Source organism: Heterocephalus glaber, unplaced genomic scaffold (genome assembly GCF_053883595.1).
Source record: "Heterocephalus glaber isolate CG9 unplaced genomic scaffold, H.glaber_assembly_v1.0 deba00001662, whole genome shotgun sequence".
NCBI classification, from domain to species: domain Eukaryota; kingdom Metazoa; phylum Chordata; class Mammalia; order Rodentia; family Bathyergidae; genus Heterocephalus; species Heterocephalus glaber.
The window spans coordinates 4,033,750-4,049,538 of NW_028258403.1; the positions used below are offsets into that span (position 1 = coordinate 4,033,750).

General features: G+C 43.1%; 2 protein-coding genes across 8 annotated transcripts in view; one reads left to right on the plus strand and one right to left on the minus strand.

Moving 5' to 3' along the window:
• The first annotated feature begins 5,335 nt into the window (after positions 1-5,335).
• On the plus strand, positions 5,336-11,393 carry Oxa1l (OXA1L mitochondrial inner membrane insertase). Its single transcript, XM_004864202.3, has 10 exons — positions 5,336-5,466; positions 5,900-6,061; positions 7,345-7,558; positions 9,436-9,579; positions 9,826-9,911; positions 10,083-10,247; positions 10,424-10,528; positions 10,640-10,802; positions 10,878-10,958; positions 11,045-11,393. Exons 1-10 carry the CDS (start codon positions 5,404-5,406, stop codon positions 11,170-11,172), a joined length of 1,311 nt encoding a protein of 436 aa, XP_004864259.1. The 5' UTR covers positions 5,336-5,403; the 3' UTR covers positions 11,173-11,393.
• Positions 11,394-11,760: 367 nt separating this feature from the next.
• Positions 11,761-15,789, minus strand: part of Slc7a7 (solute carrier family 7 member 7) — a 48,438-nt gene continuing 44,409 nt past the window's right edge. For 5 of the 7 annotated variants that reach the window (XM_004864205.3, XM_087197156.1, XM_004864206.3 and 2 more), the window contains exons 5-10: positions 15,304-15,427; positions 14,959-15,062; positions 14,594-14,690; positions 13,261-13,410; positions 12,400-12,583; positions 11,761-12,223 (exon numbers count right to left, since the gene is read on the minus strand). In XM_004864205.3, the coding sequence (XP_004864262.1) occupies positions 12,117-12,223; positions 12,400-12,583; positions 13,261-13,410; positions 14,594-14,690; positions 14,959-15,062; positions 15,304-15,427 (766 nt within the window). In that variant the 3' untranslated portion in view covers positions 11,761-12,116. The remainder of the gene's footprint in view (positions 12,224-12,399; positions 12,584-13,260; positions 13,411-14,593; positions 14,691-14,958; positions 15,063-15,303; positions 15,428-15,789) is intronic. The other 2 variants (XM_087197154.1, XM_021243906.2) reach the window with 1 other exon arrangement.

The window sequence follows — 15,789 nt, forward strand, 5'->3', positions numbered from 1 at the left end:
ATGGCTCTTATATGTGCTTTACTTACGTTCTGTAAATACTGATGTTATGCTTTCATTTTCATTCATTTCATAACTTCAAAATATTTTTAAACTTCTCTTTCAATTTCTTCTTTGACTATAGCTTATCTAGAAATATGTTGATTTCCAAATATTTGTCTATTTTATAAATCCAAATATTTATTTATTTTTAGATATTTTTGTTGATTTCTAATTTAATTCCATATGGTCAGAGAATGCACTGAGTACAATGTCAGTCCTTTTAAATTTGAGATCTGTTTTATGGCCCAGCATTACTTAAGTGAATATTCTACGTGAATGCACTTGAAGCAAAAGTCTAGTCTGCAGTTTTAGGGTGCAGAGTTCTATAAATGCTAACTAGATCAAATTGATTGATAATGTCATTGAAGTTTTCCATGTCCTTTCTGACTCTATCAATTACTGAAAGGGGAAGGTTAAATCTGCAAGTATACTTGTGGACTAGTCTACTTTTCCTTTCAATTTCTAGTTCTATCAATTTTTGCTTCATATATTTTTTAATTCTGTTAGGTGAACTTTGGGATTGTGTTTTTATGATAAATTGGCTCTTTTAAGTTGTGAGATGTCTCTCATTGTATCTTCTAATTATGTTTATCTGTCTTTAATATAGCTTTCTTATTATTAGTGTTTGAAGAATATACCATTGCATCATTTTACTTTTAATCTTTCTGTGTCTATTCACTTGAAGGAGATTCTATAGAAAGCCTGCAGCTGGAGATTCTACAGGAAGCCTTGATTTGGGGGGGAGGGGGTTGTTTCTTTGTTTTGTTTTGTTTTTGAGACAAGATCTCACTATATAGTTCAGGCTGGACTTGAACTCACTATTTAGCCCAGGCTGCCCTCAAGCTTGCAGCAATCTTCCTGCCTCAGCCTCCAGAATGCTGGGATTACAGGTGTGTGCCATCATACCCAGCTTGGGCCTTGCTCTTTTGTCCAGCCTAACAATCTCCGTATTTTAGAGTGTTTGGATAATTTTTACTTAGTGTGATTATTCAGACTGTTGAATTTAAGTCTACCATATTGCTATATCCTTATATATGCTATTTGTCCTACCTTGTCTTTGTTCCTTTTTCATCTTTACTTTTCTTTGTTTCTTTGTTCGTTCATTTGCTTGTTTATTGTGGTGATGGTATTGGAGACCAAATCCAGGACCTTCATTCTGAAGTATATGCCCAGCCCTTTCTTTTAAAACAGTGTCTTCCTAAGTTGCCCAGGCTGGGCTCAAATTTGCTGTCCTCCTGCCTCAGACACCCAAAGAGGTAGAAATACAGGCATATGCCACTATACCCAGCTTTATCTTCTTTCTTTCTTTCTTTCTTTCTTTCTTTCTTTCTTTCTTTCATAATGGTTGAATATTTTTACTATTTCATTTTTTGTCTTCTATCAGCTTCCTGAGTACACCTATCTGGCTTTTTTAGTGGTTTGCGCCAGGAAAGTTGGAAATATGGATATTTAACTTAACACAGGCTATCTTTGGATAAGGTTCAGATTCATGTAGAAGGTAAATATACAATTAGAACACATTTACTGACCTTCAGTATGCTATTGTTGGCATGTATTTCATATTTATACACATTATAAATTCTCAATATTGACATGATTTTTGCTTTAAACACTTGTCTTTTAAAGAAATTAAAATATGAGAAGGGCCAGGGATGTAGCTCAGTGTTGCCGTACCTGCCTGGCAAGCACAAGGCCCTGAGTTCTATTCCCTGTACAAAAAAAAAAAATAAGCAAAATAAAAATCTTTTATATTTACCATTTCTCAGTATTCTTTTTCATTTGGTGTCAATCTACATTTCCACCTAGTTTCCATTTTTCTTCATAAGAACTTCCTTTAACATCCCTTGTAACACATGTCTGCTAGTGACAAGTTCTGTTTTGTTTATCTGCATGTCTTTTTTCCTTCATTTTTGAAGGGGTTGTTTTTTTTTTCTGGAATGAGAATTCTAGGTTGAGTTGTTTTCTTGCTCTTTTAAAATGCTGTCTTTTGATTTGTTTGTTTGTTTGTTTGAATTGTTTCTCTGCCTTTAAATTTTGCTTCTTATCATCGGTTTCAAACATTTCATCACTGCTATAGTTTGGACCTTAAATGTCCCCCAAGCTCTTTGTGTCCAAGTTTGGTCTCCAGGGTGGCAATACTGGGAGATGGTGGGACCCTTAGAAGATGGGACCTAATGGAAGGAAAGTATGTCATAGAGGTGCCCTTGAAGGAATATGGGCCCCAGCCCCTTCCTGTCCCTCTGTTTGCTTCCCAGACACCATGAGGTAAACAGGCCTCTGCCAAGTCCTTGCCATGATGTGCTACGGTGTCATCACAGGCCCAAAGCAAAAGGCCCAAGTGACACAGACTGAAACCGCTGAACGTGGGAACCAACATAAGCTTTTGCCCCTTTTAAGTCGATCATTTTAAGTATTTTGTTAAATGACAGAAAGTGAACACAGTTGTGATGGGGCTTAATGTGATTTTCTATGTGTTTATCCTATTTGAGATTTGTTGCATCTATGAGTTTATTATTTTCATCATTTTTTAAAACTTTAAGCCATTATTTTTTCTATCCTTCTCCCCATGCTGTTATTCTTGGATTCTAATCACATGTATATTACACCACTCGATATTATCCCACAGAACACTGAGATCCTGTATAATTTTTTAGTCTTGCTTTATCTATACCTTAGTTTGAATGATTTCTACTGCTATGTCTTCAAATTCACTGAAATTATTGTGTTTTACAGTATCAAATATGCTGGTAAGTCATCCAGTAAATTATACCAGTATCACATTTTCCATCTCCACAAGTTTCATTTAGTTCTTATTTAAAAGTTTCCTTTAGGGCCACAGATTTAGCTCAGTGGTTCTGCCATCTGCCCCACAAGTGCAAGGACCAGAGTTCGATCCCTGGTACCATAAATAAATTAAATAAATAAATAAATAAATAAATGTTTCCTTTAAATTTGTGGGGGGTGTATGTGTCCTGGAAATTGAACCCAGAATCTGGTACATGGGAGGCACATTGTCCACCACCCTTTAAACTCTTCAGCATAGTTATAATAGCTGCTTTACTATTATTGTCCACTAATCCATCATTACTGTCACTTCTGAATTTGTTCCTATTGACCATTCTCTATTCTTATTATGACCTTTTTTTTTTTTTGGCCTGTATAGTAGTTTTGTTTTATTTTGTTTGAGACAGGGTCTTGCCATGTAGTTCAGGAAGGTCTTGAACTCATGGAGATCCTCCTGCCTCAGCCTCCTAAGTGATTGGATTATAGATGTGTACCAGTCTGTCTAGTAATTTTTTATTGGCTATTAAATAAAACATTGTTGAATGTCTAGATTGTGTTGTTTTCCTTTAAAGAGTTTTCAGTTTTGTTTTGGCACTTTTTTGTAGAACAGCTTGATCCTACCAAGGCTAATTTTCAAGCTTTGTTACAATGATTACACTGTAGTTTTGTTAGAGAGCTAGATTAGCCCTAGTATTAAGATATAACCTGCTATAATCTCTGCACTCAGGAAGCTGAGGCAGAAGGATCACCTTGAGTTCAAGGCCAGCGTGGGCTACATTATCATGTCTCTGACTCAAAAAAAAAAAAAAAAAGGATATAACTTTTCCAGGGTCTTAATAATAGTAATCTAAAATAACTCTCCAACTTGGGCAGGGCTGGTTAGAGAAAGCCTCTCTTTGCTCCACATAGTCATGTGGGATGGCTCCAATGGACTGGAAAATCTACTTCCAGCATATCTTCTTCACATGGTTGGCAACTTGGTTCTGACTATTGGCCAGGTCTTCAACTGATCCAGTCTAAATTGCTAAATTGCCCAGGCTAGGCTTGAACTTACACTCCTGCCTCAGCTGCCCAGAGTGCTGGGATTACATACATAATCCACCAAGTCCACTATACTTTGAGAAACTTTGTAAGAGTTTACAACAGGACTTAGAGGATGGGCCTGCAAATCCTTAGTGGGTAATGAAAAGCAGAGTAAAGCTTCGCATCTCCACCTTCATTTTATATCTGTCTCCTTTATTCCTTAAAACTTTGGGTCAGATCCCTGCTTGGCTGTGTACATAGCCAGGTTTATCACTCAAGGAGTCTGTCTAAAAACTTACCAATAGACATCTATCATCCTTAAATTTTCCTAGTCTATGTCATCCCCCTCAAGACTGACCATACCAAGATAAGAGTAACTAAGTTGTTTTTTACAACATCTTATTGCTGATCTCCTGGAACTGCCTAGAAGTCTCTAGTCATTGTGCTAAACCTGTGGTCACTTTGGATTCCAGGAAAAGTAGAGCATCACAGAACATCCCATGATGAGAGCACCCCACACACAAGCAGAAGCAACCATCTCAGAGTACTCCTTCAAGCCGTGAGGACTTTTCCAGAGCCACCCTCACAGAACCAGTCCTGACATAATCAATTAGACCATGGTTTGACCAGGATTACCTATCCTACCCTTCTCTCTGTTCTCTTTTCTATAAAACTCCAAAGTTTCCATCAGCACCTCAAAGACAGATCTTGAACTTCTTTATCTGTCCTTCCTAGCATGGTCATGGTGATTAAAGCTCCTTTTCTGCCCTCCACAACTGCCCATCTCCTTGACTGACTTTTTAGGGCAGATAGCCAAGCCAGATCTTTTGAGGCTCCCGACCAAAGCCTGGCCCCTTATGGTCACAATCTTCACACATACAACTCCACTCAAAGAAGAAAAATGGGGAAGGTGTCACTTTGGTTTTTTGTTGTTGTCCGGTTTGGTTTGGTTGGGGGGTGTTTTGTTTTGTTTTGTGTTTTGTTTTGAGACAGGGTCTCTATGTAGTTCTGGTGAGCCTTGAACTCACTATGTAGCCCGACCTGCTTTCACACTTGTGGCAATCCTTCTGCCTCAGGCTTCCTAGTGCTGTATCTGAAAGGAAAAATATTTCGTCCAAGCGATCTTCCCTCCATTTCAGTCAGACTGAAGAATACCCTCAAATTTCACTGGGTATACAAGAACTGAACATCATCAGGGGTGAAAAATCCACACCAAGCACAGCCAGTTGTCTAAAGGCTATTTTTTAACCCAGCAAATCAGAGGATAATTGAGGCTTTGGAAAACTCCCCAGGATTACACCATCACTAACAATGGTCATTAACGTGGCTCTTGTATTTAGCCTTCCAATTGCTGAAAGACACCGTCTTCTCGATGTTACTAATGTGGCCCTTTGAGGCTTCTTACCCACTTCAAATATGGCCACCCAGCTACATTCTCCTTTACCACCTGGTGGGCGGTGACAACTACGACTTCCGCGCCCACTTCCAAAAAGGACGCCTCCTGTGGGTTCGTGGTTCTAAGTGCGCACGCGCGAAAGCAGTCCGCTTCCGGTCAAAATGGCGGCAGCCTTGATGTGCGGACGCCGGGAGCTTCTGCGCCTACTGCGACCCCAGAGTCAGGTAAAGTTGATCCGAGGCTAAGTGCCAGGATGCTACCCTGACCCTATAACCAGAGCTGGGGACATGAGCAGCACATGCTGACCGGGTCACCAGGACCAGCGTGTCATGACCTCGGGTCGCTTGAGGACACGGGAGGGTTATGTCTCGTGCTCCGGTTTCCCGCAGCTGCCTTTGCCCCTGTCAGCGCCCGTGGATGGGGTCTTTTGTACCCCAGCGCGGGTCTGCGGCAACTCTGATGCGGGAGACCCGGGCTTGAGCACCAGCACTGCACATACCAGTAGCTGCCTTCCGGCCAGCAGTCAACACAAACAACAACAGAGCCCTGGCTTTAGCCTGCTTTGGGGACTTGAGCTCATAAAGAAGCCCCTGAGCCTCCATCCTGGAACTTGTGCTCGCAGTAAAGAGGCTCCGTTATCCTTTTCCCCCCGGTCAGTTCCACAGCGTCGCAGGGCCCTCTCAGTCGCCCGGGAAAGCTTTAGCGGCTGCATGCCGTATCTTAACCCGTCTGAGGTGCGGACGACCGCACTACGTCCTCCTCGGTGTCTCCAGCCCCCGCTCCCTCAGTACCTCTGCCGTCTCCTTTGCAGAAGCCCAGGTAAGATGCCTCTCTTCTGTTTACAAGAAGTATAATAGATAATGTGAAATGGGAAGAAAAGGTCCAAAGGGGAAAGGGAAGTGGGAGGGGTAGGGGAAAGGAAAGAAGGAAATGGAATTAATATGAGAAAAGGGAAAAATTGAAACAAAGTCTGTGTAAATGGGGGGGGGGGGGGGGACAGGGGAATGAGGAAAAAATAAGAACCAAGATATATTATGTAAAGGTACAGATTTCCAATGATGAATGTCATTATATTGTATACCTAAAATGTACCAATGAAATTAATTTTTTTTTTTTTGGTACCGGGGATCGAACTCGGGTCTTTGCGCTTGCGTAGCAGGCGGCAAAACCACTGAGCTAAATCCCCAGGCCTGAAATTAATTTTTTTAAAAAGAGGTAGAAATATGTAGCAGAGTTCTTTTCCACACATCTCTGCTTGGATTTTCAAATCAATTGGGAAATGATTGAAAGTACAATAAAAAAATGTTATATTCTAGGCATTGTGTGTCAGAGTGGTAGCAAGCCAGTGAAGATGATGTGTGTGAGATGTGATTCCAGGTTTTGTATTAGAGAAATTGTAATTTCCACATCAAATACATGATTTCATGAATACTGTTTCTTGGGAGACAACTAAATAAGTTTATTGGTCATAAAAACTGAATTGAGGGCTGGGGGTGTACCTCGGTTGTAGAGCACTTGCCTACCATGCAGGAAACACTGGTTTCAATCCCCAGCACTGAAAACAAAGAATTTTTTTTAAAGATTTAACGAAAAATTGTAGGTATGACTAGTTTTAACATACAGCAAAAATCACGATAGTGATGTTCACATGGCTGAAGTTTGGGCAGTGATTCAGAAGTAACTTCCCAGCATAAAGGGAAGTTGTAAGATCTCAATATAAGTAATTTCTCTTACTGTAAAAGTAATGTGACCTTTTTAAGCATGAACTCTGGACACTGTAGGCCAAGTGAGAGAACAAGAAGTAGAATCAAGGAAACAGAAACCAACAATAGTCATCATGTAGGCGTGTCCAGCCTGCTGGCCCCCTAGGATTGGGCAGGTATAACTTTCTTGGGTTGCATCCAGTGAAGAATTGTCTTGAGCCACATATAAAATACATAGTTAACATGCATAAGTAACAGGACTTATTTTTTATACATATGATTTATTAAAACACAGGCATGTCTAAACTGCAAACTGCAGGCTGGACATGGCTGTTAGCAGGACCTCATTTCTGTGTGTCCCACTTAACTTAATACCACACATGGCTTCATTTTACACAGGTCCAGGCTCCTCCTGTTGTTCCTGTAACTCCCTCACCCACAGTGGTACCTGAGGTGGCTTCTGGAGAAACTACAGATGTAGTCCAAGCTGCTGCAGAACTGAGCTTCACGGAACTGGGGCTCGGGTCATACACTCCAGTGGGACTAATCCAGAACCTACTAGAATTTATGCACGTTGACCTGGGCCTCCCTTGGTGGGGAGCCATCGCTGGATGTAAGGGGAATATATCCTGGGCGAGGGTAGAGGAAGGAGGGTTGAGGGGGCAGAGCCTTAAAGGTGGCAGTTCTGTGAGTAGATCAAGGAAGTAGGTACAGAAATTTGGGCTTCAGAAGAGCAGATTTTATGTGGTACCGGGGATCGAACTCGGGACCTTGCGCTTGCGAAGCAGGCAGCAGAACCACTGAGCTAAATCCTCAGCCCAGAGCAGATTATTTAAATGAAGCTCAGGGTACTTAGATACACTGTAGTTATATCTTCTAAAGAGCATTATAAAACCACGTGATCGTCTGGGATTCAAAAAGTATAAATACTTGAATGTAAGCAGGGAGTTGGAGTAAGGGCACCTTTTAACAGCGATGAAGCTGGCTTGGTTTAGGAGAGTAGAAGGTCAGGTCAGGCACTTACACCCCTAAATAAAGAAGCCACTCACACTCCTCTTCTAAAGGCCAGAACTGGTTTGCATTCTGCTTCTTGCACGTTGGCCATCAGTTTTCTCTATCCTGTGTTTTCAGCATCTTCCTTCTCACTGCCCTACCCTAAATATAAACATGCTCGAGCATATCCACATGTCAGTTGTAGCAAATTTTCTTCCTTTCATGCTTGTTCCCCTTTCTTTCCTTTTCCTTTCATACCTTTTAATTAAAAGAGGATTTGCATCCAGTGGGCCCATGTCTTCCCATTTACTCTTTAACCTTCAGCAATCTGGCCTTTACTAAAATCACCTCACTAACTGCTAGTGCCACCATTACTGGATCTACTTTTCATATCATATTTGACCTTTCTGCATTAGATATTTTAACTTGAAATCTGCCCCTTTTTATGAAAATCTTTTCCTGGTTTTGTCTGACTGTGTCTTCCATCTTCATTACCCAGTACCTTTACCTACCTCTTCAGCACTGATATTCTAGGTTCCATCCTTAGCTCCCTGGTCTCTTCTCAGCCCAGATATTCATATGTCTTTAGATACCATAAACTAAATATAATAAACTAAGTATCTGTTAGAAGCCAGACATGGTGGTGCATGCCTGTAATCCCAACACTCTGTGAAGCTAAGGCAGGAAGATTGCAATTTCAAACCCAGCCTGGGCAACTTAACCACTTAGTTAGACCCTGTCTCAAAATAAATTTTAAAAAGGACCGCAGGGCCGGGGATTTAGCTCAGTGGTTCCACCACCTCCCTCACAAGCACAAAGACCTGAGTTCGATTCCCGGTACCAAAAAAAAAAGAAAGGACTGGGTATGTAACGTAGTGTGTAGGCCCTGGGTTAAATCCCCAGTACTGCCCAAAGTAAAAGAAAAAAGTTGTGGAAATGACCAGTAATATGAAATGAAAAGGAGGGACTTAAAGCAGTAAGCCACCAGATTACTTTCTACTCCGAGGATTTCTAGAACAATGGCTTTCAAACCTCATTCCTCGAAGCTCCAGAGTTTTGTAAAGATCCCTCCTCACAAGGTAACTGCTCTAATATAAATAGTCCCAGGCTTTTCCTTCACCCAGGGCTGCTTGATTTATTTATTTGTATGTGGTGTCTATACTTGGAGCTCAAGGAAAAAAAGTTCTATCAGTTAGTTTAGGGCCCAATTGATGTAGAAAAGAAGCTTCTGTCACCCTTTTGTTCAGGTAAACAAACAGGATTCCTGGTCATCTGCTTATAGAAGTTAGTGCTAAACTTTTGTGATGCTGGATCAGAGAAACTGAGCCTTGAGAAACTAAGTCAATACCCTGTCCTGACTTCTGGGCCTCTTGCACATGAGTCACAGTGTGGAAAAGTCTGGAATAAAGAAAGATTTTAACAAGGACCTAAAAACCTTCAACCTCCTAGCTGCAGAACTGTTTTCATTTCACACTAATCCTAGTTTGTATTTTCCAGGTACAGTCCTTGCCCGCTGCCTGGTTCTTCCTCTCATTGTGAAGGGCCAGCGAGAGGCAGCCAAGATCCACAACCATGTGCCAGAGATCCAGAAGTTTTCAGCTCGAATCAGAGAGGCCAAGTTGGCAGGAGACAGTGCTGAGTGTGAGTCATTTTAAGGATGAGCATGGGAGGAAACCACATGTGCACTTCTGACATGCTACTGGGAGAAAGGGACAACCTAAACTAGGAATTGCCACACTGGCACAAGTTCGAAAGATTATGTTTCCTGGGCCTAATGCTTCTGAAGACTGACCTGGTTGGTGTGAAATTTCATGGTCCACGTGATGAGGGCATTCACCCTCACTGACGTAACTGTTAGTCAGCCATTAATTTTGTCTCAACCCACAGTTTATAGGGCCTCCATGGAAATGACAGCATACCAGAAAAAGCATGGTATTAAATTCTTCAAACCTCTCATTCTACCACTGACTCAGGTGAGCAAAAATGTTTCCCTTCTTATCTCCTCCTGAACCCATTAGATGGCCTCCTGTATGTTTCCCATGCCATAAGAGTAGGTAGTGGTGATATACATGGCTTTCAGTGATGGGGTAGTGAAAATGTCCTTTCTGGTAAAATGTGCTGACCCAGTTTATCCTGTGTAATAGGCCCCAATCTTCATCTCCTTCTTCATTGCCTTGAGAGAGATGGCCAACCTTCCTGTGCCAAGCATGCAGACAGGTGGCCTTTGGTGGTTCCAGGATCTCACCGTGTCCGACCCCATGTTCATATTACCAGTGGCAGTCACTGCTACAATGTGGGGTGTCCTTGAGGTAAGCCCAGGCTGGCCAAGTACCAGGCCTGCAGAGTGAATGGGAGCAGAGGCAAAGTGGTTGTGCATAACAGTCACTCTACCTGCTAGAGAAAGAGAATAGATGGGAGGGAGATTGGAACTAAACTCACTGAAAATGATGTTCATTCACTAGTTTTCTTCTGCACCTTTTGACAGCTAGGTGCTGAGACGGGTATGCAAAGTTCTGACTTGCAGTGGATGAGAAATGTTTTCAGAGTGATGCCTCTAGTAGTCTTGCCTGTAACCATCCACTTTCCCACGGTAGGTCATGGCTTAGTGGCTAGTGCCACTTCATTACACCCCGCCTGGCCACCTCCTGGTGGATGGACCAAGGATGCAGCTCCTGAGTACCTTCTCTTTGTTGTCACCCAGGGAGTGTTTGTGTACTGGCTCTCCTCCAATCTGTTTTCCCTGGCCCAAGTGTCCTGCCTCCGGATTCCAGCTGTGCGCACTGTCCTTAAAATCCCCCCACGGGTTGTACATTGCCCTGACAAATTACCTTCACGGGAAGGCTTCATCAAGAGCCTCAAAAAAGGTAAGGGCACAGCCCAGAGATAATGATCTAAAGGTGGGGATGGGACTGATGATCTTTTCCCTCCTCTTCACACAGGCTGGAAGAATGCTGAGATTGCACATCAGCTCCATGAGCGTGAGCAACGTATGCAGAATCACTTGGAGCTAGCAGCCAGGGGTAAATCATCATTGCAGGTTTAATTCTGTCTTTGGTTTCTTCTTTTCCTTTGTTCACTGAAATTTTTTTTTTTTTTCCTCACCCAGGTCCCTTAAGACAGACCTTTACCCACAACCCTCTGCTACAGCAGGGAAAAGATCCCAACACTCCCAACAGTGGCAGCGGCGGTGACAAACCAAAGTCAAAGCAACCATGGCGTGACACGCTTGGCTGACTCATGTTCTCTGCTCATCCTGGCAGGAACTGTCTCTTGAAAGACCCATCCTCAAAAAAGACTTGATACCATGTCCTTGGGATATGGAGACGTTCGTTTTAAAAACTGGTTCCACTGGGGAGCCAAGTGATCTTTCCATCCACAGGGTCAGTAAACCTCTGTACTACAGGCTGCTTCCAGTACTTATTAAACAGAGAAATGGATTGTGTGCTCCAAAACAATGAATAGGTTGGATCATGATTGCTGTTGCTGGCCCAGTCTTGGAAAGTGTTTATGTTTTAACCTGGCCAATAAGAACTTAAACCTCACTGTCAAACATTTGCAACCCTTTCTTGACCCAAAATTACCTATACAATTTTCTTCAAGAAGTAGAAGTGCTGAAATTCTTAGTGATAATTAGGAAAAATGAAAGGTAGTGTTTATTTTATGCACATTTTACAACAGTATGTAGTTCTTTTCCTGTCTTTTGTATAGATTGGTATTATGAACTTTCACCAGCTGGCTTGAGAGGGAAGAAATAATTGGATGTCTTCTTCTTAGGGAAATGGAGCTGTCCCAGAGACACTAATAAGACGAAGCCACTCAAACTTTAGGAACATAATCCTTTTATTGTTGTCCAGCACCTGTCACAGCTTCATGTCTCTAAACGAGACACATTTGGAGCATTGTTGGCCCAAGAAAGAAGAGTAGGCAGGCAGCCCCAGAGGTGCTGTGCTCTCCACCACAGTCTGCTTTATCATCCCTTGACAGAGTCTGGAATGATATGTAGCAAAACAAATAAATTACTTTTCATTTCTAAAATCGAGTTCAAAAATGAAGTTACCTAGACCCAGCTTCGGGACAGGTTCCTCCAAAGAAGTGAGCACTCCTGTTCTGCTTCCTTAGCTCTTGCCAGTAGGAGACAAGAAAGCTTTGCTTTTCACATCTTACTTTCCAGATGGTATTTAGTTAGACTTGGGATCCTGTTCCTTGGATATCCCTTCTCCATCTTCCCAATCCATTTCTGCAGCCACTGACATACACAGGATCTGGAGGTACCATGTGGCCGAAGCTGCAAAGAAGTTTGAGTTAAAACTGGGAGAAGGTCAACTGGGCTGAGTTCTAGTGGCACTGAGGGGCACTGTCTGAAAAGGGGCCGTGGCAAAGGTGACTTGGAGCCTAGGTTTGCAGAAAAAGCAAACACCAGACTTCAAAGTCACTGAGCTGAATTGAGGATCCAAAACTTACCCACAATCCTTCGGAGGCAACGAGGTCGTTTTTCTTCTGGCACTCTGATGATGAGGAAGTAAAAGGGCAAGCCTGACAGGGCAATGCCAGTGCCGATGAGGGAGTTGATGGTGTCACTGTAAAGTGGGACAGCCACCAGGAAGATAGTGCAGAGGCAGAAGACAATGGGGAAGAAAAGGCTGAGCTAAGGGCACAGAGGAAACAACCAGGAGTTAGCTCAGGGTTCTTGACAGCCAAAATAACCGCATCTTCCATAAAGACATGAGCCCAGAAGGACTGGGGCTGTAGCTCAATGGAAAAATGCTCACCCAGCATGCCCAAGTTCCTGTGCTCAATCCCCAGCACCACAAAAATAAGATCAAAGCATTGAGCCTGCCTTCTTAACTATCATTTCAGCATACAACCACCAAGTCCCAGGCAAAGGCTTTGGGAGTCATAAGACTTCTCCTGGGCCAGGGATCTAGCTCAATGGTTCCACCCACCACCTGCCTCACAAGCGCAAGGACCCCAGTTTGATCCCCGGTACCAAAAATAAAAATAAAAAGACTTCCCCTGTAAGCTGGGCAAGGTGACACACACCTATAATTGTCTGTACTCTGGGGGGCTGAGGCAGGAGGATCACAAGCTTGAGCCCAGCCTGGGCAACTTAGACTCTGTTTCAAAACTTAAAAATATGTAAAGAGGGCCAGGGATTTAGCTCAGTGGTTCTGCCACCTGCCTTGCAAGTGAAAGGTCCAGAGTTCGATCCCTGGTACCAAAATATATATATATATATGTAAAGAGCTGGGAAGTCAATGCAAAGGCCCTGTAAGAAGCTCTAGCTGTTGCAGATGGAACAAAGCAGGGATGGACGTAAGTTACCTTGAGAGGACGAGATCGATCAGGTTCCTTCCAGCGCAGATAAAGCTGACCAGCAATAGAAAGACCCACAAAGAACCAGTAGCTGAAGCTGTAGTAGTTAATAAGCTGGAAGACGTCTTCCACACACAAGTAGATCAGTGCCATGATACCCTGTAGCAGAAGCCCAAGTCAACTCCACTTTGGGCCCTTGTCACTCAAGGCGCTTTACACTCCCCTTGCTCCCCAACAAACCATCCTCTGCCGAGTTTTCTCTGCCCTTTTTTGTCCCCACCCCTTCAGCATCCTAGTTTCGATCCTTCCTTCCCTATTACAAGTTGATAGCTTCTTGACTGGATTTTAAGCCCACTTGTCAGATCTTTGCCAAGTGTGACAATCTTGTCAACTTGATTGGCTTGAGCTTCTGCGTAGTGAGTCCTGGGGCATCACTGTGGGGACAGCATCAGGCCCCAGGGCCCTTCCTCTCTCATGCTCTTCCCCTGTGCTCTGCTTCCCAGCTCCCAAGAAGTGAGCAGTTTGCTCCACCACTCCCTTCAACGTGGTGTTCCTGGCTTAGAGCCAGCTGACCATGGACTGCAACCTCTGAAATTGTGAACCACATTCAGCCTTTACATTCCAGGTGTCGAGTATTTTATCCCAACCACAGGAAGCTGATTATACCAAGTTAACCCTCTGTAAAACACAAAATAATCCCTTGAAAGTGTTTTCCTCTCCATTATAACTTCAACTTTTATCTAGTTTTTTTTGTTTGTTTGGTGCCAGAAATTGAATCAGGACCTTGCACTTGCCAGCCAGGCACTGCACCACTGAGCTACATCCCTGGCTCCAGTTCTTATCTCATAATTCCACACAGCTTTACTGCAGGATGTCAGGACTTTCTGATGCTATTTCTCTTACCTAAATCCCATCTCTACTATTTTAACCCTGATCTTCAAAAGCCTGCTAATGCGCTTCCTCCAAGGAGCTTTTTTTTTTTTTCCTCTTCCCCCATGGAAATAATCACATCTCTTAGAAAGAAATGTAAGTCAAGGAATATCACAGAAGAAAAGGCTCTGAAAAAGCCTGGCTGCCTCTCTATCTTGACAATTAATCATTACCACATATTCCATGAACTTTGTGCTTTATCTTAGACCAGAAGCAGTTCCCATTGCTCAGAGAAGTCAATCTCCTAGAAAACACCGCACCAGCTGGCAGTGCCTTGCCCATGGTAGGCAGTGCATCAGTAGTTTTTCTACCACAATCCCTTTAGGGCTTTCCGGAAGCTAGAACAGTTGCATCTAGTATCAAAGTTTCCCCCACAATATATGTGTTTCAGTGTCATCCTTGAGATACTTACATTGAAGAGCAAGGAAGGCACTGGTGTAAACCGCTCAACATGAATCATGCAGATAGCATCAGGGAGGTGCCCTTCTCTTGAGCCCACGAAGAAAAGCCTGTTTAGGATGATAGGAAAGGCTGAGAAAATTGTGAGACACAGGGTCAGCCTGGTTCACCTGCCACACAGCCTCCCGCTTGGGCATCCCTTCAAAAGGTTTGAACACTACAGATTAGAATTCAGTATTAAGAGTAAGAACTGCCACTGGGAACAAGGAAGGTTGGAGAAGACGGGTGATCATAAAGTTGAGGTCCTGTAAGTTGTACCACCTCCTGCCATGGCTCTTTGTAATACCCAACCCTGCCAGCAGAAGATGACCCTCTTACCTAGAAGCAGCCAGAATGGAGGCGTTGAGGCCACCAAAGCAAGATAATGCAACTGCCAGTGGAATCGTCCAGTTGAATACTCCAAAAATCTGGTCTGCAAAAGTCTTAAGGGAAAGGAATGGGAAACAATCACTAGAAGAATCTAAAAGGGATGAAAGACATGAGCAGGCTTGCCCCTAGACTCCTCCTTTCAGAAGTCCAAAGCTTCCACAATGGGGTAACAGGACTTTTTTGCAAACTCAGTGTCCTAAATGGGCTTCTACTCCTTTTCCAAGACTAAAGAGCTGGGATATATTCAGAAGCCCACCATGTGCCATTGACCTCCTGTAAGTAAAAGGCCTTTACCACAGCAACAGCATCACTGGCCAAGATGTCCTTCAAGTCTAGCACAGTGTAGTAAGCCACATTGGTCAAGATGTAGATGATGGTCACAATAGGCATGGAAATGCCAATGGAGAGGGGCAGATTCCTATAGCCAAACAGAATAAAGGACACGTGAGTCCCACAACTGCATCCCTCTCTGTTAGTCCTTAGATTCTCCCTGCCACACCAGTCTTCCCAGGGATGGAGATTCCTGCTACATTTCCCCAGTGCATTTGTCTCTGAGGTTGTCCACAGGACTGGCTGAAGCTCTGAACTCTTCAGAACTAAAGAACATTGTGGGGCAAAGAATATCACATTAGAAGAAAAGGCCATGCAAAACTAGAAAAAGAGGGAGAAGGTGGAGTGAGGGATTTACCAAGAACTATGTTGGCACAATAACAGCACAGAAAGATGGCACTGATTTTGTTTTTATATCTAAACTTCTGAATTCCTTCTCTAATAAGATTA